A 27,911-nucleotide genomic window follows, 5' to 3' on the forward strand; every position below is an offset into this window, starting at 1 on the left:
TTCCAGTTATTGTTTCTTTTTTTATTATTTTTTAAACAAAATACTGATAATATTCTGCTAGAGAAAAGAAACAAGTCCATGGAAAAAAAAAATCATATTTGATCAAGAAATGGCTCTCCTAGACAGTACGGTAGCAAACCCAAATACTAGCAAAAAAATTTCTATTGCAGTGCATCAGAATCCAAAATCAAATCTTACTTGATGTTCTCCATAAAATTTAAATTCGTATAAAAACTGCAAATGCTTCAGTCAATTGTTGTTTATTTCAATCACTTCCAAATTACAATCAGTCTCTGACCATGCCATTCATTTGATTTACTCAGCTTGAACTATTTTCATTCAACTCTTATTTATGCATCTTTGCTAATTTAATTTAATCTTCTGATTGTCATTCGAAACATTCACCCCAATATGCCTTTGTTATTTAAGCAGTTTGACGCCTTTATGTGCTGAGCAACTGAAAATCAGCCCACTTAAATCTCTCACACTTTGCAAAATCGACATACTGCACCAAGGCCGTTATCCGTATTGCTCCATTCAGGTAAAATCTGTTTTGCTTCACTAGAGGACAGGGATAATATCTAGTATACAAAAGGGGTACCACTGCCCACGGCAGCTTGGCCTGGCAACAGAACCACTCTGGGAAGGCTGTCCTGTCATCTTTAACTAAAGGGGATACTCGGACTGAAGTGGTGTCTCCCCGGCCTGAAACAAGGGCTTGCAGAAAAACTGCAGAGGAAACCCTCAGAGATTCTGTGTTTCTAGCCAACAGAAAAAGCAATGAAGAGATGTTCAGATTTTCAGCAAACATTCTCAAGTTCTGATAGGATTGCCTCCTACAACGGATTGGTGGTTTGGCCTACCTCCTCCTGCTCTTCGTGTCTTTCTGCTGCAGCCTTATTCCACATCCTTCAGGTTTTTCTTCCTTGCTTTCCCCATCTCACATGCTTCCCCCTCAGGGTTCCCCCAATGCCAACACAAAACCATGGAGATGCCTTGACTGACAGCTATCATGCAGATTACTCCTGCTGGGGGCTACCTTGTCTACTTAGATTGGAAGCTCTTTGGCACAGAGATTGTCACCACTCTCTGCCTGTACAACGCCTAGCAGAAAGTGTCTTCTTTTGATCAGGCCCCTGGTACTAATATAATAAGCATAATTAATAAAATATCTGTCTATACTCATACGGGAAATGCTGGGACTATATGGGAACAAAACCAGGTTCAGCTTCTGTAACACTGGAAATGTACAGTTAAATCAATGAAATTTCTACCAACAAATAACCGTGTAACAAATGGAATACTTAGTAGGAAACAGCAATCTGACTTACTTTGCTCTCTTGGCCATTTCATTGCCATCCCAGCGGGGGCTGTAAGGGTAATTCTTCTGGGCCTGGGAGTACAGCTGGCCACTGTTAGTGAAGTGGTAGACGGACTGAAATGTTAGGGTTGGTTGGTCTCGAGGAAAGTAGAGGGGTAGGTCAACTGAAATTAAAAAAAAAAAAGGAAGAAATACAACATTGTGTTTTTGTTTTTTTTTTAAACTGGGAATATATCATTCCTTTCTATTGATTTAAAGGTGACAGGAGAAATTGGTAGTTACTTCTAAAATATACTTCTGCATTCCTTATAAGTAATGATTCCAACATATTACTGTATGGGACAGTTTGCTTTATCAAAACATTTTTGTAAATTACATAATTAAAAAAATGTTTAGCTAGTGTACTTCTATGCTAATCGTAACATTTACACCTTCTATGCTAATCGTAACATTTACACCATGATTATTTTGTTATAGAAAAAATAACCCAGTATTTTCCTTTATAGCAAAATTTTCCCTTTCAAAAATTCACAAAATATATTCTGTTTACGCTTTGCATTCAAGAAACAAATTTCTCCCTATCTGCTTTAGCCAATTCATTGTAGTGCCCCCTATGGACATCAAAAGCATTATCGTTCTCATTTTACAGCTGCCCAAGACTTAAAGCGGTTAAATGATTTGATAAAGGATGTAGAAAGATTCAGTCACATGAGTTGGAAAAGATCTCAAATTGCCGTCATCTGTTAGACAAAAAACCCCCACAAAACCAAAAACACACTGCAAAGTCATTAATACCCAAAATATCCTACTAAAAATAAAAATCAGAACCTCTTAGTTCCCTTTGCTTATCACTGTCTCATGATCAGCTAGGTCTGGCAGAACAATAAATTAGCCTACAACAGTTAATAATATGATCAGAAACTGGTTTTTAGCTTATCTTTTTCATTGCTAGATTTATACTTAAAATTTTCTTGGTCTACTTTTAATTTCAGGAGGCTTCATAAATCTGTAGTTAAACTGAGTTATGACAACAGACTTGAATTATTTCCATTAAATGTCTAACCTAATACCAAAATTGAGAGAAGGTTGTGCATTTCTTTTAAACGTGTAGACTTCATTTATAAAGCACCTACAACTGTACTTTTTGTTATGCTCCAAATCACAATTCTTTAATTCTGCACAATGAAAGACCACTGCAATGGAACAGTAAATCCCTGTAAATCTTAAATAATTTTCCTATTGGTATAGCAGTGAGTGAAATAAATTAATAAGATTATAATTCATTCATATGAGCCTGGGTTCTCAGTATTCTTTCTTTGTGACTTCACAGTCCCTTTTAAAGAGAAGGAAAGACTCCTAATTTAATAAACAGCTGAAGTAGAAACCAAGCAGGTGGCAAAATCACTACAAACAGAGTTTTAAGAAAGAGAATTACAGGACTGAACCCATCTTGGTTCAGGCGGAACAGGATCTCCCCTCTGGTAGACTTGGTAATGCATTATATTTTCTACTTTTAAATATTTCATGGAGCATTGTCTTTGAAATCTCTGCTCATAGGCTGAGATATCAGTGTAAGACAGATTTTATTTTTCTAAACATCATGCTATCGTCCTGCTAGTCCCTTCATTTTTCAGTTTTTCTAATCGTGTCTGAATACTTGGATGTGCAACTGCCAAACCATAGCTCCCTTTTCCCTGAATTACCCTCCAAGCTCTAGGAGTAAAACTGTTTATAGCCATGAAGTACACAAAACTGAATGTGATATTCCAGCTGTAGTCTCAAAATACAACAAATCACTGTGGACGACAGTGTTTGCTCAGTTCATGACCCAGTGTCTGAGCTACACGTGATAACTCCCCAAGTCCTGGTGACTCAGCTCATACAGCAGCTTCCAGCAGATATTTAAGTGGTAATGACATGGGCAGAGTTCTGCTAATTTGAGGGCAGATCACTGCTGTAACAAAGGTTAGATTCAAAGATTACTCTGTCAAATTCCTCTTTATAAAATGATTATTAAATAACAACTCTGAAAAACTATTGGTGTATCGAGGCCATTTATCAGGAAGCAAGCTGTCTCCCCGCCCCCGATGGTATGTGTGTGCCGCGGCCTCTGAAGGACTTCACCATGGAAAAGAGTATGAAGCAAGGAGACAGGCTCTCCGTTTTAACATTATAAATATACTTCTTCAGCTCTGAGTGATTAAACTCTGTTCCTCTAGCGCATCTTCTTCCTTCTTAAGTACCGACTCCTTAAAGGAGAACTACTCTGTATGCTTGTGTTTTTTATCACTGTGTGAAAGGTGAAGGAATAACGAACTTCAGCAAAACACTCGAGTAATAGTTCAGCCCTTATACTTAACCTTTTACTTGAGAATTTCTAACTTTCATTAACTTTCCTTTGAAAACCTCTGTCTACATAATGGGGGCATGCAGCAGCAGTTTTCTTTCTGTTACCTAAAACTAAAGGTTTGCACTTCAGAGAAAGTATCTAGCACTAGGAACGCAACGCTGTTTAAATGGATAATCAAGACATTGCTATCACTACAAAAGACGCTTCCATTCATTACAAGAAGCCTTTTGTTTATAAAAATATTCTTCCAACACCAGTATCACCAAAGTATCAACAGAAAACATTTTCTTCTTTTATTAACAGAAAACCTGTATGGGAATTTTCAAGAATTACTTACACTATAAACTGCTAAATCAGATAATCAAATTAGATTTAAAATTGTGCATCCCACATCTGGCCAACAGCAGTATCACCCCGAATGGCAAGTAGAGTTTTGAAAAATTTGACCTGCCTGTGATTTCTACACTACCCTTCACCTAAAATCGCCAAACTCCCATTTTTCTAACCGACGTGTTTCCTCAATACAAGGTGTGAGATGAGTCCAGGCCAAGTAAAAAAACCTGTCCCTAATTCTGGAACAGAACCACGCCTAAAAGACCAGTAAACAGGAAATAGCCTTGAGTTGTAAAGTGTTATACATATCTCAAGGTAGCCAGCTATTATTTCAGCAGTAGGAAGGGAAGGCAAGAACTCTCTTCCGCAGCAGTAGATGCCTGTTCATTGACATTGTGACTGCACAGAATGCTTGGATTAGGGGTGAAGCATTTTATCGTACACGAAAAATAAGTAAATACCATTGGCAATCAACACTAGTGAGGCGTTTTGAATGTAAAAGGTCAAATTCTGCTCATACTTGCACAAGTTGCTACAGAAAATTTTTCTTTTTACCAAGTTGTATAGGCAACCTGTGCATTAATATAAAATCAGATCTGCCCTCATGTGATATGTAAGGTGGCAAAGGTAAGCGTTATCATAATTACATCCCAGACAACATTTGCACTTTGCCATGAAAAAATGCATCACAGTTAAAAACAACGCACCACTTCTGTAAGTCAACACCTGAACTAGGCAAACTATAAAAGCCTGCTTTCTTTGGTTTGGCATGCTAGTTACCCAAGAATTACAAAAACTTATTCATGTTGAATACAAGTACTATTTCCAAATAACAGCTGACTCACAAAGTACCCTGGTGATAATGTCTGCAGAAAATAAGCAGATGACTCATGTCTGTAAATTCCTGAAAGTACCAATAGACCCCTTGCTTAGTCATCTTTTGCTTGGATGCTGGGTTCACAAGCTCTGTAAACTATAATGAGGGATCTAACTCTTAGTAGGACTCTCTCTCCCTTTCTTCCTCTCTTCTAAACAGTGCAAATTATCTCCCTAAAAATAACTTCATCTACGTGAGTCACTTCAACTAGCAAGCTTATACAAGTCATGCAGTTAAGCAGTAATATTTGGTTATGAAGGTAAAAATCTTGCTGTCAAACTCAGATTTAAAACGAAAATTATGTCAGAGGAAGTCCCATTTACCCCTTCTCTCACAGAAATAGAAACATTTCCTCTGGAAAGTTTAAACAATTAGCTCATTCAGGAAAGTAAAGCTTTCTAATTCAGTTCCATGCTCAAAGTAATTTAATCTTGATGATTTCTTACTTTGGCTTTCCTAAGCATCACACTGTTAATACAAGGGGAGCTCAAAGCAGCAGACTGGAGAACGAAGCCAATACCATACTAAAATACAGATAATTTTTTAAAAGTCAAGTTTTAGAAAACCATAGTGCAGGGAAAATTACTTCTTTGTGAAAGCTCTACATGAGCAGAACTTGGAGGCCTGTTTTGGGTAATTAAGCATTGAGTAAATTCTTCAGTGACTGAACCCTAATTTTCCCACACAGTTCATAAGAAAGCAAAAGAAAAAGGACTTGCTTGTTGAGAATGAGTCATGTTGCAAAGAAACTTAATTACAGTTTATAAATAGTTGAAGTTGCTCTCTTTTTGAAACATAAGAAACTATCGAGAGTAACACACAAATTTGCTTCTCTTGACTTAACACATATACTCAAAACACAGCTATCTTAAAGCCAAACTCCTGATTCATTATTAACTAAGAAACTGCAATGAATCAGTAAGGTTTAATTGTTCATTTTCCCAAAGAACAACCATCTGAGATCTGGAACAGGTTACCTAGTTTGTTAAGCTACGCTTACAACTACAGAGTTGATTTCTACAGCCTTATTAACTAAAAAATAGTATCTTTATAATCTGATTTTATACCTTTTTAAACAGGGTATAAAATGTGGAAGGGCTACCTTGGCAAAAGCATATGCCAGTGCTGCTATAGGGTTTCTGAAGGAAAAATGCTCAGAAGCAAACAGGCAGGTTTACCACAGTGCTCCCCTCCCCGCCTTTAAGTACTGGAGCGAAAAGAAGGGAAAACAAAACCATGCTTGAAATGCATGCTGACCATACAAATATTTCAAAGCACTTAGATGGTAGTATTTAGAAAATTTTCTATATACTGTTCCCCTGTTCTATTAATCCTTTGTACAGCACTGGATAAATCTAGGTATTTGTTTTCACAGAAGCCAACATTTACTCATGGAATGTTACACATAGTTTTAATGCTTGGATGATACTATACTGGTTACCTTATTAACCTTCGGGATGCTTGAATCTGCTGCAGTTTATTGCACCTGTGATTTGTTTTGCACTCATAAACACTGGATGATCTGGATATTTTACTGCTGAGGTTTCTACTTCTACAAGATTTCATGGCCTGCACAACCTTAATTCAATCTCTACTTGCTTTATGGAGCAGCCTTTGAACACAAGGTAACAGTATTCTTTCCATTTCAGTACCCAGGCTGAACAGAGCCCGCCAAAGGAGACACTGTTACGGTTTGCCCCATCTGACAGACTCTGCCCCTCTGCATTTATTTACTGCACAACATTGTGACCTTGCTCTGATTAAATATGTATTCATTTCTGTGTGAGCTTTTCAATGTGATGATTCTAATCATCAGAAGAGATGATGATAGCTACATAAAATATTTTAAAAATTGTTTCACAGCACCTTCATGAGTTGAGATGTTATTTAGGGATCCCAGACCAGGAATGAAGGAAGAAGGAAAGGACAGTCAACCTGTCTACTGATGTTGAGTGCCAGCCTGTGGGACCCAATTCTTCTGAGATTTAATAGTAGATAATACTTTACACAGGCAAACACCACTCCTTCCAACACTGACTGCCATAGTAGGTACTTCAGAGTCAATGATTACTGGACATGTGAAAAGTTTTTGTTGAAATTATTTCACCAGAAAAACAAGAAGGGTACAGGAAAGATGTGCCAAACCCAAATCTCCAGAGAACACTGAACACTCTTAGCCTGATACTATCCGTTCTCTTCCCGAAATTCCCTGACTCACTCCTTACTTCTCATCCAACTTTGGCCAGAAACTGCCTCTGCATTCAAATACTTCTGATGAAGTAAGTAATGGAAACAGGAAACACATATTCCAGGCTCCAGAACTGTCTCTTATTAGTATATATTCATCAACTTTTCGCTTGTTCTTTTTTTGGTTCAGTGAATTTCACATTCTCTCTCCCTTTACTTGCAACTGAGGTCACGCTGCTGGGAAAAGCAACTTGTGGATTTCCATTCTCTGCCTCAAACTGAAAAGTTCCTTGAACTCAGAGCTCTTCTGTTTTCATGATGTGTTAGTGTGGACGAGACCCATGTGAATTTACAATGCAACTCGGTGGTAACACAGTTACCATATTATATAATGCTCCTTATATATCTATCAAGCTCTATTTTTAACAGAAAATTTCTAGTAGGTTTTCTGGCATGACTTCTCCTATAGGAAAGCTGTTCCAGCCAGCCTGTATGATGGGTGAAAAATCTTCACCTAACTTCAAGGGAAAACAGCTATCTTCAGTTTTTACACAGAAATTCCAGTACAAAAGGCCTTTCAGGAATAATACCCGTCACTGTACCTACTGAGAAACCTGAACAGATTGAGCCACTGGCATTCTGGGGAATGTAATGGCTAGCAGAAATCTCTGCACGGCAGGATTTCAGGCTATTTTGCCTACCAAATCTTTCCTTGACTCTTGTGTGCTGAAGGCCTTTAGTCTACATTCTGCTGGCAAAAAATGAAAGGCTGAGTTTGGCTCAAAACACATAGAATTACTAAATGCCACAGATATTCTGCTTTGGTGCATGATGATGTAGACCTGCAAGAATGAGAGAGCAAGGATGACAAATAACATATCAATGGTATTAGTGTGGGACTTTAGGTTAACAAAGAATAGTCATAGGAATTTGAATTTGTTAAATATTATTAGGGCTAACAGCCCTTCTGGAGAAAAACAGGTTCTTTGCAGGAAGATGCTATTTTGAAATCAACATTTCAAAATTTCAAATGTGAAATGAAAAGCTGTTTATGGAATTCTAGCTGGCGCTTTGGGAGTGTTGGTAATCACAGCTCATTTCGAAATAATTATGCCTGCCCTTGCTATGGGAAATACCCACCCCATCGGCAAAGTCAACACTTGTAGAGTAAATTAATAAGATGACTTATATAAAAAATACTTCCAAATAAATGCTAGGAAAATACAAGTAAGTACAAGGAAAAAGACAACTACTTTTTTTCTTAACTGCATCAGTTATGTATCAACTGAATGTACAATATCAATCAACAGAAGATAAACATTGAAAAGTGATTGTAATAATGGAAAAATGACAATATTTGGGATTATGACAATTTATATGAATATATGACATTCACAGTTCTTGTTTTGTTCCCTGGAAGTGGGTCTGGCAACAGAATAACTGACTAAGGAGCCAGCTCTGTAACTCCATTGGTATAATGCTTGATCCTCATAACACGAGATCTTTTTGATCTTTGTCAGCAACTATAATATTCAAGAATGGAAAGTGAGCCCATGGAGATGTTTAGAATATAAGGTTATTAGAAGGTCATTAGGAAGAATTCACCTGGGATAAGAAAGGAGGAAAACTGCTGAGGAACCTTTTCTTTAGTACAGGTTTAACGAATTACCTCCACAACGCAAGGCTGCTGGAAATGGTTATTGAAAGTGCTGACAAATGCCCAGTTTGCAGTAACTTTAGTGATGTTCATTGTGACATTAAGGAATGCTTGAAGGAATCTAGTTTTCCTTATTTTTCCCCTCTTCTTTTTTCAATTGGGCAGGGATAACTTTCAGGTATTCTCAGCCCAGGCTAGGTCTGAAGTAAGAATTGGCTCTTCTTTTTTTGAAAAGAAAAAATGTGTAGAGATGGGGTCAGGAGAGCCAAGGCGCGGCTGGAGCTGAATTTGGCAAGGGATGCAAAGAATAACAAGAAAGGCTTCTACAGGTACGTCAACCAGAAAAGGAAAGTCAAAGAAAGTGTACCCCCCCAATGAACAAGAATGGTGGCCTAGTATCAATAGACAAGGAGAAGGCTGAGGTACTCAACAACTTTTTTGCCTCAGTCTTCACTGGTAACCTCTCTCCTCACCCCTCCCAAGCCAAGGGACCGCAGGATGGAGACCGGGGGATAAAGTCCCTCCCACTGTAAGGGAAGATCAGGTTCATGATCACCTGAGGAACCTGGATATACATAAGTCTATGGGACCTGATGAGATGCATCCCTGAGTCCTGAGGGAACTGGCTGATGTAGTGACCATGGAAAAGTGATGTAACTTCACCCCAAAACTGCTTTATAATGTCTTCTCGCTTTGGAGTGTCATTACCCACCTCAAGTATGCCATACTCTTTTGGACTTTGACAGCAAGACTGGACTACTTCTTAAAAATATCCCATAATCCTATAGCGAGCTCGAAGAAATTGCATAATGTCCTCCCTTCGTTTTCTAATTCCTGTAACCATGATTATTTTAATTAAAAGAAAGGCTTTTTATTTTTACTTCACTAGCTTCAGCTAGTGACATCTATTCTGTTTTTACTTCTAATTCTCAAAAATCTTCATTCCCTCCCCCTTCCGTTTTTATTTCCTTTTATTGTTTCTGCTGTAACAGTTTCTATAGTAACTTCTCTAAGTGCTGATGAGATTGATGCTACTAAAAGCTGCCTCTTCTCCATCTGAATTGCTGAAAGCTTATACTTTAAATACAGTTCCAGTTGTTATGGGCGTAAAAAGCAAGCTGTGCCCTTTCTTGGCACAGGCTGGTGACCATCATGTGCAACTGGTGCAGAGAAGGTGAAAACTTTTCCTGTGCTTTCCCAGTACAGGGACACACTGCTAAATGTCGAAAAGTTTTACATTACTTTCCAGCAGGACAGGAAGATTTCGAAAGCATGTTTTCACCTGAAAGGCAAAAGTGCAAAAATATTGCCTTCTCTCACGGACACTTTATTAAGCTTATGAAGCTTGCAAATAGGTTACTTCTCCTGTTTTAAACACTGCCTGGGATTTGAAAGGAAACTGATTTGTTTCACTCTCATCTGTGATCAGTGTGACATTATCCTGCAGGTCAAGAAGACCCTTTGCTGACACACATGCTATCCTGTTCTTTCAAGCTCTGCTCCATGCAGGCTTACAGCTTTCAGATAACAACGCAGTGTAATCTTGCCTAACTCAACTAGCCAACTAAGCCACTCCAGATATTTTTAAAGCTAAACTGAAAACTACTTTATTGCAATACAGGACCATTGCTTCTTTCCACTTCTGAACGTTACAATTTATCACTTTTGCCCTTGAATCCACAGCTTTCACAGTTCTAAAGGCTTATCCTTCTATTGCCTTTTCATAACCTAAAGAACTAGTTTGTGGAACATACTCTTCTAAGCCACACTTTCTAGACTACCAGTCAATTTTGGTGCTCTCTTGTGAATACTCCATTTGAGGATGAAGGACAAATAGCAGGATCACAACCCTAAGCTTCAGGGAGCAGGCTTTGGGCTGTTCACGATCTTTATCCTCCCATGGAAGAATCCTATGGGATAATAGTCCTGGAGAGGAGTCCATGATCACCTCCTCCAAGCTCAAGAGGATCCTAATGAGCAGAAAGTCAAGCAATAGTAGCAGAAGGCCTATATGGATGAACAAGGAGCTCCCTACAAAACTCAAAGGAAGCACATGAGATGCGGACACTCTCTGAGCATGCAGGGACCAGGTTGGGAATGTCAAAGCTCACCTGGAGTTGAATCTGGCAATGGGAGTTAAGAGACTAGATGGGCTGCTACAGGAACAGCAATAGCAAAAGGAAGACTATGGAAGATGTGGGACTGCAGCTGAATGGGGCAGGGGAACTGGTGACAAAGGAGATGGAAAAGCAGCTTAAGCACTCCCTCCTTCCCCCATTTAGACATTTAAGCATCTTTGTGACCTGTTCAATCTCTAAACAAAGGTGTATTTCTTATTATTCAAAAGTAAATGATATGCATCTATTTCATAAAAGGCATGCAGCAACTAGTTCCCTTTGTGTGCCATTGCTGTGTCATGTATGGATTCTTAGAAATAAGATTACTTTGGTGAAAAGTAGTTGTCATTGGGTAGAAAGAAAGATAGCGAAGAAGGATTCAGAAAATCTTTCTTTTCCTGAAACAGCTTTTACTTCTAGAAAGTTCATCTCTCTAATAATCCTGTGTTTTTTTGTATAATCCTATTCTTTTCTGAAAGCACTGCCTGGTATTGACCCCAGGTCTGATCCATGTGAAACTGAAAATATTTGCTTTGTACTTGCTACTATGGGCAATTTTCAACTTGTTGTATCTCACACCTTTAACATAGTTCTCACCTCAGAGAAAAACTATCTGTGAATGCCATGTGAGACAATGTCAAAATGTGTAGACACAAGACTAGAGTAAGAAGAAAAAGTACCACAATCTGTACTCAAGTCCGAACTCTGTCAGTGACCTTTTCGTGACCTAATTACTTTTTTTCAAAAATTGAGGGGATAAAATAGGATTATACCACTTCCCTATCTCAGGCATCTTTTCTGAGAATTTATTAGTTATCTGACAAATAGTTGATCACATAGTAGTAATAGCTTAGATATATCTATTACATAAGAAAAAGCCCAACAGTTCATTTTTCTGAAAACTGCAGTTTTAGAAGAATTTATTACAAAACCTTTCAGTCCATTTGTTAAAGTGCTCATAGTTCCTGGAAGAACATCAGTTAATGTCTACAGCAATATACTACAGTTTTAAAAGTATGGCAAATATATGTTTCCGAGAAATTAAAAAGGTAACATCCATAGCAAACTGACACTTAAAAATACTTTGCCAGTCCACCCACACCAGACCAAAAAATATTTGTAAAACCACATTCCTATCACAACAGTTGTTTCCTGTTCATTGCTGTTCATACCAAGCTTTATGAATCGCCTTATGTCCATTCTCCCTTTATTAGCAGAACTGTAAATGCGAACCTAAGCTAGTTTATACTGAGTGACATGTTTACAAAGTGAACACAGAAACAGGAAAAGAGGAAAAGAAAACCTCTGTTCTCAGGTTCACTTGCATCCATTATGAATACCTAAACATGGAAAATCTCATTCAGCTCACGTGCATGTAAATACCCAGGATGGAATCAAAGGAACACGTTGTTTAATGTACTCTTAATGACAAAAATTAAATTACCAGCTTTCAGTACAAATTTCAAACGAAATCTAGTTGGCAGTGTCCCTTAAAGGAGATAAATATGCAACAGAGAAAAATGATCAGCAAAAGGCTAATTAATTTTCCAAATGCTGCAATTCAGTCCTGGGATTATCCCCTGCCTAAGTGCAGAACTGTGTGCCTGTGACTCAGGCTACTTTTCCACCATGCTGCCTGATTCACAGTACTGCAGCGTATCCGCAGCTTTCACTGACTTCAGTAAAGCGAGATGCACCTCACTGCACAGAAAATGTCAAAAACGCATTGTTTTGTGGTGATTAAAACAATGTACAAAGTTCTGAAGAGACCCCCTCCACTCGGGTTATGTTTTGCTATAGGCAGAACAACACGTGCTCAGGAATTTTCAAGACCAGATTCAAACATGGTACCAACCAGAAGTACTGAGAGAGTCAAAGGAAAAGACCGCCTCATGAGAGATGCTTACCTGCTTGCAGAACAGTTAAAAAATTACACCCAAGCATAAGATTCAAATGGCTTTTGACTTCTGCCAGCCAATTTTACATCACTGGGGCTTTGTTAATCTCCAGTTTCTCATTTAAGAACAAAATGACATCCTGATACAATCTTTGCAGACTTTTTTGACCTGCATTGAACTTCTCATACTAGACTCCTGAAACATTTATTTTATGCTTGATATTTCTGCTGAACTATCATGCCTTCCTGACACTACCAGACATCACTCCATTCTCCTATACCTTCTTACTGACACTGTCATGTTCTCTTTTTCCTTCTCCCTTCATTTTCACTAAGTCATAAATTTCCATCTTAATTTAAGAAACAACAAAAAATAAAAGCATTATGAAAGGAAGCCAAAATATCTCATTAGATAAAAGCTCACAGAAGTGATCTCATGTAAATATTCCACTCAACACCTGACCCTTTTTTAGGAAACGACTCGGCCAGACAACAGTTTATTTTTCCACACCTTTTCTTGAAGAGACTTCTCTTTCATATTCAGACTAACTTCCATGAAGAAGTAGAGCCAATGCAACCTTAATTTCCTCCAAATACTCTTTCCCTGGAATTTTAAGTGTTAATTGTGATGACTGCCAGGCACTGATATTGATAAAGAAGAGCAACTCTTGAAGGCTATCTTCTTTTCTGCTTCCAAACAGTATGTGAGCAAGTTTTACATGACAGAACACTGAAGAAAATATATCTCTAAAACTACCAACCCCCTCAAATGGTTATTCATACTCCAGTAGCACACAGGAGTCATTAAGCATATTCCAACTACATTAAATACTATATCAAAACAACAAGCACTAGCTACTTCTCATGTCTACATTTAACAAGATCTATAGGTCCTATATAACAGAGAGGGATCTACGGCCAAAACTACAGGCAGATGAAGGTTTACCAAAATATTTACAGGAACGTTTACAAAACAGTCTCATGTTCTGGGCTCCAAATAGCTCAGATAAAAAAGTTTAAGAAATAATTTGTTTATTATGTCAGTGACTCTGGAGGTAGTGTGGTAGGCATGTGATTTTTTAAATAGGAATCTGCAGAAGCAATTTTAAAAAGAACAATATATACAACCTTAGATGAAATACTTCTGCCTTCTCACATAAGCTCTCCTAAAACCATATAGCAAACACTAAGCAATCAGACACACATTCATCTAGGAAAAATCTTCTATTTAAGACTTTACCAAACTAGACAGGCTGGATCGTTGGGCCGGAGCCAATGGTATGAGATTCAACAAGGCCGAGTGCTGGGTCCTGCACTTTTGTCACAACAGCCCCATGCAACGCTACAGGCTTGGGGAGGAGTGGCTGGAGAGCTGCCTGGAGGAAAAGGATCTGGGGGTGTTGGTTGACAGCTGGCTAAACATGACCCGGCAGTGTGCTCAGGAGGCCAAGAAGGCCAACGGCATCCTGGCTTGTATCAGGAATAGTGTGGCCAGCAGGAGCAGGGAGGTGATCGTGCCCCTGTACTCGGCACTGGTGAGGCTGCACCTCGAGTACTGTGTGCAGTTTTGGGCCCCTCACTACACAAAGGACATCGAGGTGCTGGAGCGTGTCCAGAGAAGGGCAACGACGCTAGTGAAGGGTCTGGAGAACAAGTCTTATGAGGAGCGGCTGAGGGAGCTGGGGTTGTTTAGTCTGGAGAAGAGGAGGCTGAGGGGAGACCTTATCGCTCTCTACAACTACCTGAAAGGAGGCTGTAGCAAGGTGGGGATTGGCCTCTTCTCCCTAGTAACAAGCGATAAGATGAGAGGAAATGGCCTCAAGCTGCACCAGGGGAAGCTTAGGTTGGATATTAGGAAAAACTTCGTCATTGGAAGGGTTGTCGAACACTGGAACAGGCTGCCCAGGGAGGTGGTGGAGTCTCCATCCCTGGAGGTATTTAAAAGAAGGGTAGATGGGGTGCTTGAGGATATGGTTTAGTGGTGGACTTGGCAGTGATAGGCTAGTGGTTGGACTCGATGATCTTAAGGGTCTTTTCCAACCTTAACGATTCTATGATTCGATGATTAAACTTCCTTGTACAAAGTCTAACTTGTTTATTTAAACAGCTGCTGGAAGAATGCTAATGAATGCTCATTAGCTCTGTTCTGTTGACTTTCCAGAGGTGCAGCGATGCTCTTTAAAGGGCAGGTAACATCTTAAACTACACCAGGTGCCTGAAAAATTAACATTTACCTAAATACAAGGGTTATTGCTACTCTACTGAATGATTAAAGCAATATCTGAAGCTCAATGAGTTATTTCTGCTTGAAAAGGGAACCAATAGAAGGAACTGCTTCTTCAATGCAATTTTGTTTATTTACAGTGAGTGGGCATACATTCCTCTTTCTCTGAACACTACTGGAATAAACTGCACTTCCTTTGCACAGTAGTGTAAACTTGTCTTCCCAGCTACTAATGCCCTTTCTCAAAATGTCTTATTTCTTTTCTCCCCTCCTCCCAAGCCTCATCTGATAAACATGGCTACCAAAATTTGTTTGTGTCCTTATTTTCCAAGCTGCTTTTTGAGGGTGTAGACAGATGTGCTAATCCAGATCCAAAAGAGGTTTATGTGAGTGAACCCTAATTGTTGAGCTCAAGCCATCAATTCAGTCCACATAAGTTGACTGCATCGTCACAAACTGTTCTGCTGACAAACGTGCAGAAAGCAATAGCCAAACAGGAATGCATCAGAAACTGGCACTGGTGACTTCCACCAAAAAAACCCTGAATCCAGAAGTGGGTGTCCACCCAAAGCCTGATATACTTATAACCTCCTATAACCCAATTAATGCTCTAGGCCCCTTACTTTCCTCTCTCCCCTGTGTAAAAATCTCCTTCTTGCTGAGATGCTGCCTACTTCTGATCTGTTCTCTGACAGAGGTACCCACATAACTGCAGACACAAGTGAGAGGGTGGACAAAAAGCTGCTTCAGTTGGCACTCCCATAGCAAGAAAGCTCGTTAATTAAACTTCAGCTTTTACATGACCAGCACTTTGGACCTCCTGGGTCACTGGTATTACCCAACACAGAACCTGAAATCTACTACCAAGTTAACCAAAGTCTGTGGCAGCAAGTGTTCCTGCCAACTTCACCTAAGTCTGAGATCCCATACAAACTTAGCATACAAATGCGGTCACCTTCCAACATTCTCCATCCCTCAAAATACTGTTCAATGAAACAGAAACTTTTTAGTTTAGTATCTGTCCTTTTCAAGATGTCTTGAACAAATAACCACTATCACAAGCAGTGTTTCATTTGCTATTGCACCCAGTCCAACTTCTGCCAATCTACTTTGTTCTGATAACCTAAAAATCTTGTAGGATTAATTTTTATCTTTGAAAGGCCTATATACAGGTTGCTTTGGAGTCCTATTCTTGTGTCCATACCAATAAAGGCTACTTAATTCTTAATTATGCACAGATAATATAACCTGTGTTTATATTTATATACGGTATAAATATGCAGAATGTATGCAGTAACAAGAATATGAAGAAATATCTCCAAAAACTAATCATAGCTTATTTATAAACAAGAAGAGAAAGAAATCAGCAGTATATCAAAGTTTACTTACGAAGCTTCATCCTGAGACTTACTCATAAAGAGTATCAATATCAAAAGCACTAAGCCTGATTAACGATTTCCTCTTCCATGTGGATGCATGAACTTCTTAATGTTTATTTCTTCTGTCATGTATTTGAAAGCACTCGATTAATTCCTAACACTAAACCACTAAAGCAAGAGTTCCTTTGGCTGCTTTTACATCTGATATAACTACTTCAGCAACTACATTAACCTAATGATTAAGTTTGCAATTAGGTAGCTCTTCTATGTTTTAAGGTAGAGTAGGTAGATTTGCTCTTCATTCTGTAACTACATCACAAATAGTTTTTTTTAGCAAGTGAAATTGTTCTGAGGTTATTGGGCTTTGGCAATCCAGAACTACCTTCTCATTTCTCTCATCTTTAACTCAGTTTACTCAATAAAACTATTCCAAGCAATTTCACTTTACTTCTAATGTGTTTTGCTTCCTAGTTTCCAAACAAGTTTGTAACTTTGAATGCAAATAGTTGCAAAAAAAAAAACCCCAAAGTTATTTTTGAAATCTCTGAATGCATCTTTTAAAGGAAATACAACTCACATTAGAGTTTATATAACTCACAATCTCAATTAAACCCAAAATTTTAACCAAAATTAAGATGCCAGTAAAATTTACTATGGTTCCTTTCATTTGATTTGTCATGGTGCCTGCTGTATGCTGACCTATTTATTCTCTGAATACTTTCTCTACATACTATAGTAAATATGTATCTGACGTAGAACAGTTTTCAACTTACAGCTATCTCTTCCAGACGTCTTATTAGATGCTTGCTAAATATTCAACTGTAATATACATAGTTATGTCAGTGGTTAAGAGATGAAAGCCTACATTACTTCACTCAGGAAATGAAGTGCAGGTTTCGGTCCTTTCATTACAATATCCTTCAGTGTACAGAACGTAAAAGATTTTGCAGTGGATTGTTCGACAGGCGGGTGATGCAATGGCTTACACAGCTAAGCCACTGTATGATTTCTAAGGCCACAGGGTTAATACATAGTGATAAACTATTCAGTTATAATTGTAGCTGTCATGCCAGTTAAATTGAGCACTCTTGAATATTACACAGTTAAAACCTACTCTGTTATTTAACAGAAATTTGAATTTTGATTCCCTTGAAATCTAACTGATTCGACATCTAATAAGTTACATTATCCCACAGCAAAAATAAAATCTACAGGAATTTTAACACTGATGAAATTAAGCCAAACATACTGGGGAGAAAGATAGAAAAACTTCAAAAAGGTTGTACATAAAAAAGCATCATTTCTATGAAGACCCAGTGACCAATTCTTGATTGCAGTTGAAGATTAAGTAAAGACATAATGAGGACAATTTTTCAAAAAATATCACTTTTATTTCTTTTTTTTTTCCACACCATAAATCATACTAATATGATGGAAGTTTTTTAATTTCAGGTTTGAGTTTTCTAGACCTCTTATGGTCATCACTGTCTGGAAATCTTAGGTGATAAAAAGAAAGGGATCAGTGAGACTGTTTTTTATGATCTCCAGTACAACACAGGGTGAAGGACTTCTCTGAAAAATGGCAATTCCCACTTCTTGCTTTAAAAACTCTGGGAAAAATTTGTATGATGTCATTAAGACAGCATTAGTTTTCCACATGAAAAGCTAGCCCACAATCAACACCAACATAATCTGAAATTTTCCAGTGCTAGAGTGTTAACAAACACCAATGTTGCAGCTGCCCAGATTGCACTGTAATTATTTTAAACAAAGTTGAGAAGTGTAACAATCAAAAATAAATGGTAACATGACTGAATTTTCCCAGACCAAAATATATTTGATATCTGTGAATTTCACCTTATCTAGGGAAAGATAATAATTGCTACTTAAGGTAAAGTGTATAAGGCAATAACAAAGCCATGCTTACTCATTTCTAGATTAAGTAATCCCTGAATGTCTTTTTGAAAGTAATACAATCTTGATCTAAAAATTTCAAATGACAGCAAATCTAGCTACATACTGTAGCAAACTGTTAGACAGTTTTGCCTACACAGTTTCAGTCTAGGAATAACTTTTGGCTCCTAACGACAGTATAGTGTTATTTCTTATTTAATATATTTTCCCTGCACTAAAGTGTCTTTACTATCACTATCAGTGCATTAATCCCTGACAATTACGGAAGACTTTAGGTATTCCCAGGTTGTGTATAGTATTGGTCCTTGCTATTGACACTTTTGAAAGGACGAGTTACAACTGTGAACTTAAGAAATCTTGAGTCAAATTACCAGAAAACCTTCCCACAATGCTTTTGGTGTCCTGTAAAGCAGGCAATACACTATATCCCTTTTTTCAAATACAATCAGGATTTTGTGTTTACAAAAGTGTCATGGTCACATCAAAAATACATTAAGCACTGGATAAAAATAGCTAAAACTTTTAAATTGTTTCCTGTAATTGTATTTTTTCCCTTTTGAACTTGTATCTTCAAGAGAATAGACATTTATGCCTGAGGCAAAGTGTTACTCACTGTGAACAAGGAAGCAAAAATCTTTCCACATCAGCAACAGAGTAAGCTTTGTGAAGCCTTCTGCATCATATTCCACCACACCACTACCAACAAAAAATACAAATAAATTAATACAATTTTTACTTACCATTCATTCTAATGCTGAACAATAAATATATAAATTCTGTATACAGGGAACAGTTTTTTTGTTTGTTTGTTCAGAAACTTCCAGTATTTGCTTTTATTTATTATTAGCTACAATTTTCTAGCTAAATGAAAATTAGATTAAACTTTTAATCTTAATAATCATCTTATTTATTCTGTGGTATTGGAGTTTCTTACCCAAAGAAAGGCCATATTCAGTTTATACAAATACAATTTAGAAAGAAAGGAGACCTGCAGTACTAAATTGATAAAAACTGTCCACACACAAATTCCCTGTATGTTACTCAGATTAAGATAATTTGTTAACTCTGGAGTAAGCGACAGGGTAAAATTGAAAATGCACAGGCTGAGAAGAATTTAAATTTGAAAATTCAAAAGAACATATATAAAAACGCAAAGCATGAGAGCATACAAGAAATTAAATATAGAAGACTTGTTCAGTAGACAGATTAAAAATTTCAGCAATCAGAAGTAGGTATTCTCTAAAAGTCTCAAGCAGTATCAGGACTCATGAACCACTTCGCAAGTGAATTAAAATTACAGGCACACCCGGGCCATTTCTATACTGTAGCCTTCTCAGAAGAAAAAAAGAAAAATCTTATTTTCGTAAGGATTGAACTTCCATTGACTATCTACTCAGATGTCCAGTTCAAGTCATTGTTATCCATCTACAGTTGTATAAAATTTGTGTGCATGCTAGAAGCCACCTGTCTTCCTACCCTCACTTGAGAGACCGGAGATTTGAAGGGCTCCTGAATATCCATGTCATTTGGCACCACTATTCAGAAGCAGAAACCCTCTCCTCACAACGAGGTAAAGCACTACTGGTCAGGCAATTGCTGTCGCATCAGCTCCTGGACTCTCGCTCATCAGGATTTAGGTGGGAAATGAAAGTGCCCCCCCTTCACAGTGCCAAGGCAGCCCTGTCAGTATTGTTTAGTTGATTTGTGAAGCTAATGTGTCATCAAGCCAGGCCACAGACCTTTGAACTCCAGGAACTCAACACAACCCGACAGCCCTTTCTCCCAAGAGAGACAAGATACCGTTTGGCGGTGGGAGCAGCTGGTCTCCCAGACCTGCCTTTACGCTGAGCAGTGGTTTCTGCTCCTGCAAGGCTTGGAACCGTACCCTCTTCCCTGTGTTCCCACCTCAGCCACTGCCTATTACTTTAAGACTCCTCCAGCCATTTATTCAGAAATGAGCACATTTCTTTTGCATGAGGAGAAAATCCCAACTGTCCTTTTCCATAATCAGCTATTTCCAAGCAAAATCAGATCGACAACTGGCACAGAAGTGAAGTAATGCTGAATTTCATTCTAGTACTGCTACAGAGAGACAATCTATATACATTCTTCTGTGAAAAGTGACCAGATTCCATCTCATCCAGCGGAGAGCAGTCACACAACCACAGACCATGTGCAGGAAACAACACTTTCCCCCATGCTACAGAAAATAATGCATCAAAAGAAAACTTACGTTCCAAAGTGACTCAGGAAAGCTGCAATATACTCTCTTCTCTTATGGTATCCCTGAATAACATATTGTACCTTAAAAAAGAAAGAAACAAAGCCAAAGCTATAGAAAGAAAAAAGCCAATGCTCCCAATTTGTCGTATATTCCGTGTTAAGGAAGATTTATGTTTGACATGATAGTAGTTCTGAATCCTACATTCAGCTTGCATGATTTCCCTAAAGAACCCTAAAACACCTTTAAAACAAACAGTGGATCTCACACACAGAAAATCTTGTAAGGAAATCTCTTCACTCACTTCTAAAAGAATCTTAGTATTTCACAATATATTGAAGTGCTGTTTAACTACGGAAGATAAAGAGTGAAGCAAAGAAATGCGCGATTTTGCCTTGCTGAAGTTTGAGCAGGAAGCCATGAGAGGCAAATCATAATTACCTGAACTGACAGTTGGTTAAGTGTCAAAATATCATTCTGGTTATAAAAGAAAGAAAAAATATATTTCACAACTGATCTTGGGAGTTTTCTGAAGACAGCACCTCCAACAAAATCTTCCTAACACTAAGCTCTCTCAGTGGTTTCGTGCTGACTCAGGGAGCCACCTACTCAACTGTGAGCATCAATTTCTGAGGCATTCTGGGTTTTGAAAGACTTCCATCCTGGCACAGAAAAAATCCAACAATGCTAAACTTGGAAGACTTAAGGCAAAATTCTCCTCTCACCATGTAAGTTTTCTTATTGACTTGAAAGGGATTACTTAGCAGAACAGTGTGTGAACAGGGTTTGACCCATAACAGAAACAATGCATGTGTTGTCAGGCTGCAAGAGCATCTGGTTTACAACTGGTAACTTCAAGTATGTACAGTATGGTTCCATATGTGATTCCCTATGTAAATCCCTTCGCCTTCCAGAGTTAAAACTAACATTTTAAAAACCTTTTTTCCCCACTGAACACGAAAAGAACAGGAAGAATATTTTTCTTGGCTACAGTAGTATTAGAATTCCTTGACTAACAAATGCTTTCCTAAATTTTTTGAAACAGCCTTGATATGATCATTGCTGAGAGCTATCTTGCACCCCTTAAATTCTATTTATAAATAGAGACTTATTTTATTTTATAAAAAACTATGATTATTTTGAAGGCTTTGTGTGGGATCTGAAATGTTATTTTGGAAAAAGGAAAACATACGATAAGTTTGCTTAAGGGACTTAGTTTAAGAAAGGATAAAAAAAGTCCTGTGTACTTGCAGATTTTAAAAACAGAAAGTAATTTTAACAGAAAACCACAACAAAAACAACTCTAAAGATAGGTTCCTATATAATTATGGAAACACATTTTAAAGAACTTTTTTTAAAAGAGAAAATTATTTTCCTCATTTGGACAAATGAAGGTAAAAATAATATACAAATAGGAGGTCTGTAATAGGCAGACTCCAAATGTTGGCCCCTAGGCTTTCTTTTGAAAATTACACTTCCAATAATGGAGAAGCTTTCAAACTACTATACTCACTCTTTTTTTTGTTTAAAAAGTAAGCTAACTGGAACACAACCTTTTCAGCAACCTTAAGTAGCTATTATTGTATAAACATCCAAGTGGACTGCTGATTCAGTTCATTTGGATGAAACACCTGAGAAGAAAATCACTGAAAGTACTCAAAACCTACAATGACGACTATGGTATGAAAACTGAGATGTCTTCCAACTGGAAAAATAATATACAAACTATATATCTGTATTTAGGAGCCAAATAATATGCTACATTGCAGTCTTGTATGACACAATAACATTTTATCCTAAATGGTTAGCATTTTACAAACTGCTAACATTTGTAAGGTAACAAATGCTAACAATATAAAAACATTTTATCTTAAGTCATTGTATTCAATGCCTTGAGTAGGTGCTCAGCTCTTAATCAGGAAGGTATTCCTTGTGTAATTCACCTTCAGTATGACCAGCTCGGACTACCTGGCAGAAGAAAAACTATGCCTATGGAAATGCTACAGTGTGTTATTGCAATACAGCACAGCACATAAGGGAAAGGAAAACTGAGTTCTTTACTAACTTACCTTGTTTGTTAGCAGCTGGCATACTTGGGGTACATAGTCGATAAGACAACCTCCACCAGGAAAGGCTGGGATGTGAAGGGCAGATGATCCTCCAAGCGCACTAGAAACAGAAGTTAATTTAACAGTACATTACACGTACAGTCCCTAGGATTTGAAAGTGATTTCTACACTGTCCTCTTTCTCTATGCTTAAAATCAAGAGGGCTATGATGAGGAATGTATTTTATTCTGGGGCGATATAAAAAGTATTGAGTGATACCATCTATAAAACCAGGTTATACCATGACCCTCTGTAATTAAACTGCTTTAATCAAGAGTATCGCTAATGCAAAGCATTCTCCCAGGAAATAGCTTTTACGTTGTAAATAGTTCTGCTTCTTAGCCCTCGTCAATACAATGTGGAGCACTGCAGTTAAGATATCTTGTTATTGTGGGAGGAGAGTACTGAGTCTTGAATTATTCAAAAAGCCACCTTCAGTCAAACCAGCTATGAATTAGCAAAATAATTTGGACTGAGGAATAACAGATGGCCAGATGCAAATGTCACTCATGCCATCTACTCCAGTTTCGGGCCTCCCGGTACAACACAGATGTTAACCTACTAGGTCAAGGGGGCACTGGGCCAGAAAGATTATTAGGTACACCATGTAAAGGGGGATGTTGAAAAAAATGGGTTTGTTGAGTCTTAAGAGAACACTGGGGAGGGGGGATATTGAAGAGGGGAATTGAAAGCTTATTGTTGTTGAAGGCACAGTGATGTCTTCGATTATCTAATGGAAAAATATAGAGAAGATGGAGCCAGAGTCTTCTCCGAAGTGCACAGGGACAGGATGAAAGGCAATGCAGACATATTGCAACAAAGAGTGTTTTGGTTAGCTATGAGGAAAAAACATTTTCACAATAAGAGTAATCAAATACTGGAAGACAGACCCATGGGGGCTAGGGATTCTCCATCCTCGGAGGTGCTCACAGCTCAGCTGAAAAACTGCCACGAGCATGCTGATCTAAGCTGGCCCTGCTCCGAGGAGGGGCTTGGCCAGATAACCTCCAGAGGTTCTCTGCAGTCTACATTTTTTTATGATCGTATTCCCTGATTCTATGATTTGGTTCATCCCCAGAAGGAAATAATACAAACAAATATTAACTCTATCCATGCACAGACTGGAAATCTGAATGGTAGGAACCCACAGAAATAAGATAACTTCAAAAATCGATTTAGGAACCTTAATCGATTGCCTTTATCATAGGACAGAAGACTGAAGCATGTCTGCTACTGCCGAAGATAATGGCTTCCCTGGTGTGGAAAGATCTAGCACTTTTTATTTAGATCAGGTTGCATAAGGCAACAACCAGCTAAAGTCCGTGCTACTTTCTTTTAGCAGTGCTGACCTAAATCTATCTTATAGCCTTTTACCAATCAAAAGGGGTATGAATTTGCATTACACACTGTGGCTTACATCATTCACTAAACATCCAGAACCTTGTTGGGTACAGCAAAAAGCTTCAAAACCTAAGTTAGATTGTGGTCTCCTGTTTACATGCCGTTTCCATGAAAGATTACACTGGCTGGAAAGAAAGTTCTTCTCTGCAAAATAAGGCTCTGATTCTCCAATAGGATCTGCCCTTGTATTTTCCTCAGTACTTGATAAGACACCACTTTGGTAGGTATAAAGGTCTACAGTCGTACATCCCTTTGAAGGAACAGAGCCTACATAAATCAAAAAAACCCAAACTCATAATGAGGTATATGGAAATCTGCTACTCAGGCAAAACAGTCTGGGTTCAGCAGACTGTTCACCACATGGAACAGTTCTGCAGGTCTGGATTTTGCATATGCAACGATAACAAAAAAAGCCTTGAGTACACCACAGCTACATAAAAAAAAACAAACAAACTTTTCCAGCAGAAGTAAGAATCCAGTTTCCTTGTTGCTACCCCTTTACTAAAATTACTCACATGGGAATATAATTTTACTACTTGTGGATGTTAAAAATAGTAAAGCCTGACTATTAGATTATTTCTAAGTTGGAACTTTTCTGAAACAGTAGTTTGCTCTTTGGAAATGGAACGTATACTGGGTCCATCAGTTGTTAATGCTGGAGAATAAAAAACTTGTCCCTCCTGGTATGTTACAAGTGGGTTGTGAACCTTACTTTACGACCCTGGCTTTCAGTTTATTAAACTCCTTAAATGCTTATGTAAATATAGCCACAAAAGCCTCCAATCTCATACACAGGAAAAAATGGTACTGTCAGTTTTGCATCCTGCCTTGCCTCATTTGCAACCAAGTCTAAGTTCCCCCTCAGCATGGGGCTACCACTGGAGACACTCAGATGACTATGCAACAGGAATTACAGGCTCCTCTCTTGGTTACAATAGCAGGCATGAAATTAGGCGTAATCTCCAACAGATTTCACACACAAAAAAGCTTCCACTCCTATACCATCAGCTTCCAATACATCTTACAGACTGAATTATAATTTGTGAATAAGGGCTTCCAATTTTACCTGTATCCATCTTTTGAAAGGAGTCAATCCATAAAAACTTGTTGACTTAAATGGGAATCCAACCCTTCTCAAATGAAAAACAGACCACTACAAGGTGTGGTTTCTGAGAAAGAGGTCCCTCCACAGAAAGAAGGCTGGAATTTCTAGTATAATTATCCTGTGAAAACAGAATAAAGCTGTACAATATGTAATTTATGTTCTGTAGAAATAATTATGGGTAGGGAAAATTAAGAGCAGACAAGCATCTTTGTTCCCTCTACTGGGTCAGAGAATCTGCTTATTAAATATTTTAATAAAATACTGCACTTGCACAGGACCTTGCCTCTGACCATCTCAAAACTTTCTATAAACATTCAGCAATTAAGGTTCATCTGCCTTAAGAAACTGATATTTATCTTTTATTTTTAAACATGTAAGGAAGCTCTTACTCAGTTTGATTTTACGATGCTGTACTATGTCTGTCATGCCAAAGGAATGTATTTGCAGTACCTCACAATCATAAGACAGGGCAAGAGGCTATAATAATTCCTTTGACCCTATAATAAACCTGCAGCTGAAGAAAGAAGTTACTTACTCTATATCAAATAAGAAGGACCTGTAAAAGGTGCAAGGACCATGTAAAATGGAGAATATCAGGCAAGGGAATTTCAGCATGCAGCTCAGCATCTAATGCTGCTTGTTGAGGTCCCTCAAAGCCCAATCAAAATAAAATGTGTAAGACAAAAAACTCCTTAAGAAGCCTTTTATAGTCAAGGACATTGTATTTGCCAAGAGATTTCACCAGCACAAGCTAAAGACTCCCGCACGTCAGACCTGCTTTCCAGAGAGCTGAGCCTCTTGGGGCACAGATCTTACATACCTCTGTTTGTGATTAAGCTTTCCTTCTTGGTATCACTGTTATACGCCCCTCAAATAAAACACATTTTTATACCCAGGAATAAAACCAACTATAACATCACACTCTCACGTTTGGTGATGTTCATTTTATCAAGATGACAAAAAAGAAACCAAACAAAAAACCATGATATGGTGAGGAAGCTATTTTGCTTTTAAACACAGGCAAACTAAGTAATATTGCTCCCCTACATCTGCCAGAGTAAGCCTAGTTTCAGCACAAGCAACTGAACTGTGTTTGAGTTTAAGACAAATTTTTTCCAGTAAGCTGCTACTTTTTAAAGACTAAGATTCTAACAGATTTCTATAGTGTCTTTCTATAATTATCATAATTCATGAAACAACAGTCTTAGTGGATGCTATTTCATTAGGACTGGTACCGGATGAAGATAAATACGTGGTAAATCTACCTATCTATGAGATAAGGTTGCATGAACATGTTGGAACACAGAGACAAAGATCTGTTGGCCTCAGCATTTTATTCACTTGCTGTTACTCTAAATCTACTCAGTCTGCAAAGCAACTTCATACAACTCATTTTAAGACAGATCAGACTCCTTTGCAGCAAGCTCCTGCCTTCCCAGGTTCCAGAATGTCAGACACAATGTGATTCTGATCCACAGTCTGCAAATTAAACTGGATTTTGTGAGGAACTCACTACTCAATTCAACAACAGCAGCAGTCAGCCTGCATTAATAGCACTTTTGTTCTGTGACATGCCGAAATACAAGTGCAGAGAGAGTAGCTGGAGTATGTTTCTGTTTCTGCTGTTGACTGGTGCATTCTAAGTGACTTGCTCTGTCTGTTTCTCAATGGATCTATGTAATCAGGCCTGCACAAAAAATGCAAAATTAATTCCCATTTCTTGATAGCTTATAATTGCATTAAAATGCCTTTCTTAAGAAATGATCCTTTAAAAAAAAAAAGTCATAGCATTAATTCACAGGTTTACAGAAGTGTTTGTTTTTGTTCATGAGTATTTATGTGTAAAGAACCAGTTATTTCCACTTCCTTAAAAGCATCACTTCACTGAGGAAGAATAAGAAGGGTGATCCCAAGTCCCAAGCTCATAAGACTGGGTGGTTTGACAAAGTAGATATAGAGGCATTTACTCCCATTCCTACCCTACGCCCTTCCTTACAACTCTCGCCATGCTCTCTTAGGTCCGTCTAGTTCCCCTGAACATCTTTCATTTAACCCACCTCTTCCCTGCAATCCATTTTGCTTCCCCCTTTGTCTGAGCAGAAAAATGCAGGTTTCTCTACATTGCTGGGAAACTTTTGAGCTGAGTCTGAAAAATGAGGATTATTTCAGACCACCCCCTACATCTTGGAGGGTCTCGCAAGAATAAAAATATCACAGTTTATAAAGTTATGAGATAACACAGGTTACGGAACTACAGTTAAGCACCTGTACACATGTAATACTGTCCATATATTTTGCTGTCTCTCTATATATTTTGCTTTTACATGTTACCATTCCCCATCTCCCAAAATTGCCTAAGCTTTTCTTTGAAAGAAGTGTCACAAAGAAAAGAACACCTATGGAAAAGTTTCATGCTCTTAAAATAAGGTACCTTGCACAATGGCAGTTATTTTTGCTCCAAGGGAGGAAAGAGTAAAAAACATGTATTTGGGAAGGAGGTCCAGCACTGTAAGAAGAACCATGCTTATCCCTGAATACAGTGTGAACATAGCATTAAAGAGCTTTATACCAAAAGAAAGTGGTATATAATACTGATTGCACTCAACAATGTTCCTAAGCCAATGTAATCTTTCTGCAAAACCCACATAAAATAGGGCAATGACAATTTCAGTGATCATGAACAATACAGTTGAAGATTTGTCTAGCTCGGAAAATGTAAATAAACAAAAACTTGCCTCTGCATGGAAAGACTTTTTATACCTGTTTAAAATAACTAAGAGCTTTTCACTCAGCATGGCCACTGTTAAAACATGTTCAAAT

General features: G+C 38.0%; 1 protein-coding gene across 3 annotated transcripts in view; it reads right to left on the bottom strand.

Annotated features, from left to right (window-relative positions):
• Positions 1-27,911, bottom strand: part of BABAM2 (BRISC and BRCA1 A complex member 2) — a 174,278-nt gene that overhangs the window by 18,978 nt on the left and 127,389 nt on the right. For all 3 annotated transcript variants that reach the window (XM_075089111.1, XM_075089112.1, XM_075089109.1), the window contains exons 8-11: positions 22,547-22,646; positions 20,490-20,560; positions 18,870-18,952; positions 1,332-1,485 (exon numbers count right to left, since the gene is read on the bottom strand). In XM_075089111.1, the coding sequence (XP_074945212.1) occupies positions 1,332-1,485; positions 18,870-18,952; positions 20,490-20,560; positions 22,547-22,646 (408 nt within the window). The remainder of the gene's footprint in view (positions 1-1,331; positions 1,486-18,869; positions 18,953-20,489; positions 20,561-22,546; positions 22,647-27,911) is intronic.

This window comes from Phalacrocorax aristotelis, chromosome 3 (assembly GCF_949628215.1).
Source record: "Phalacrocorax aristotelis chromosome 3, bGulAri2.1, whole genome shotgun sequence".
NCBI classification, from domain to species: domain Eukaryota; kingdom Metazoa; phylum Chordata; class Aves; order Suliformes; family Phalacrocoracidae; genus Phalacrocorax; species Phalacrocorax aristotelis.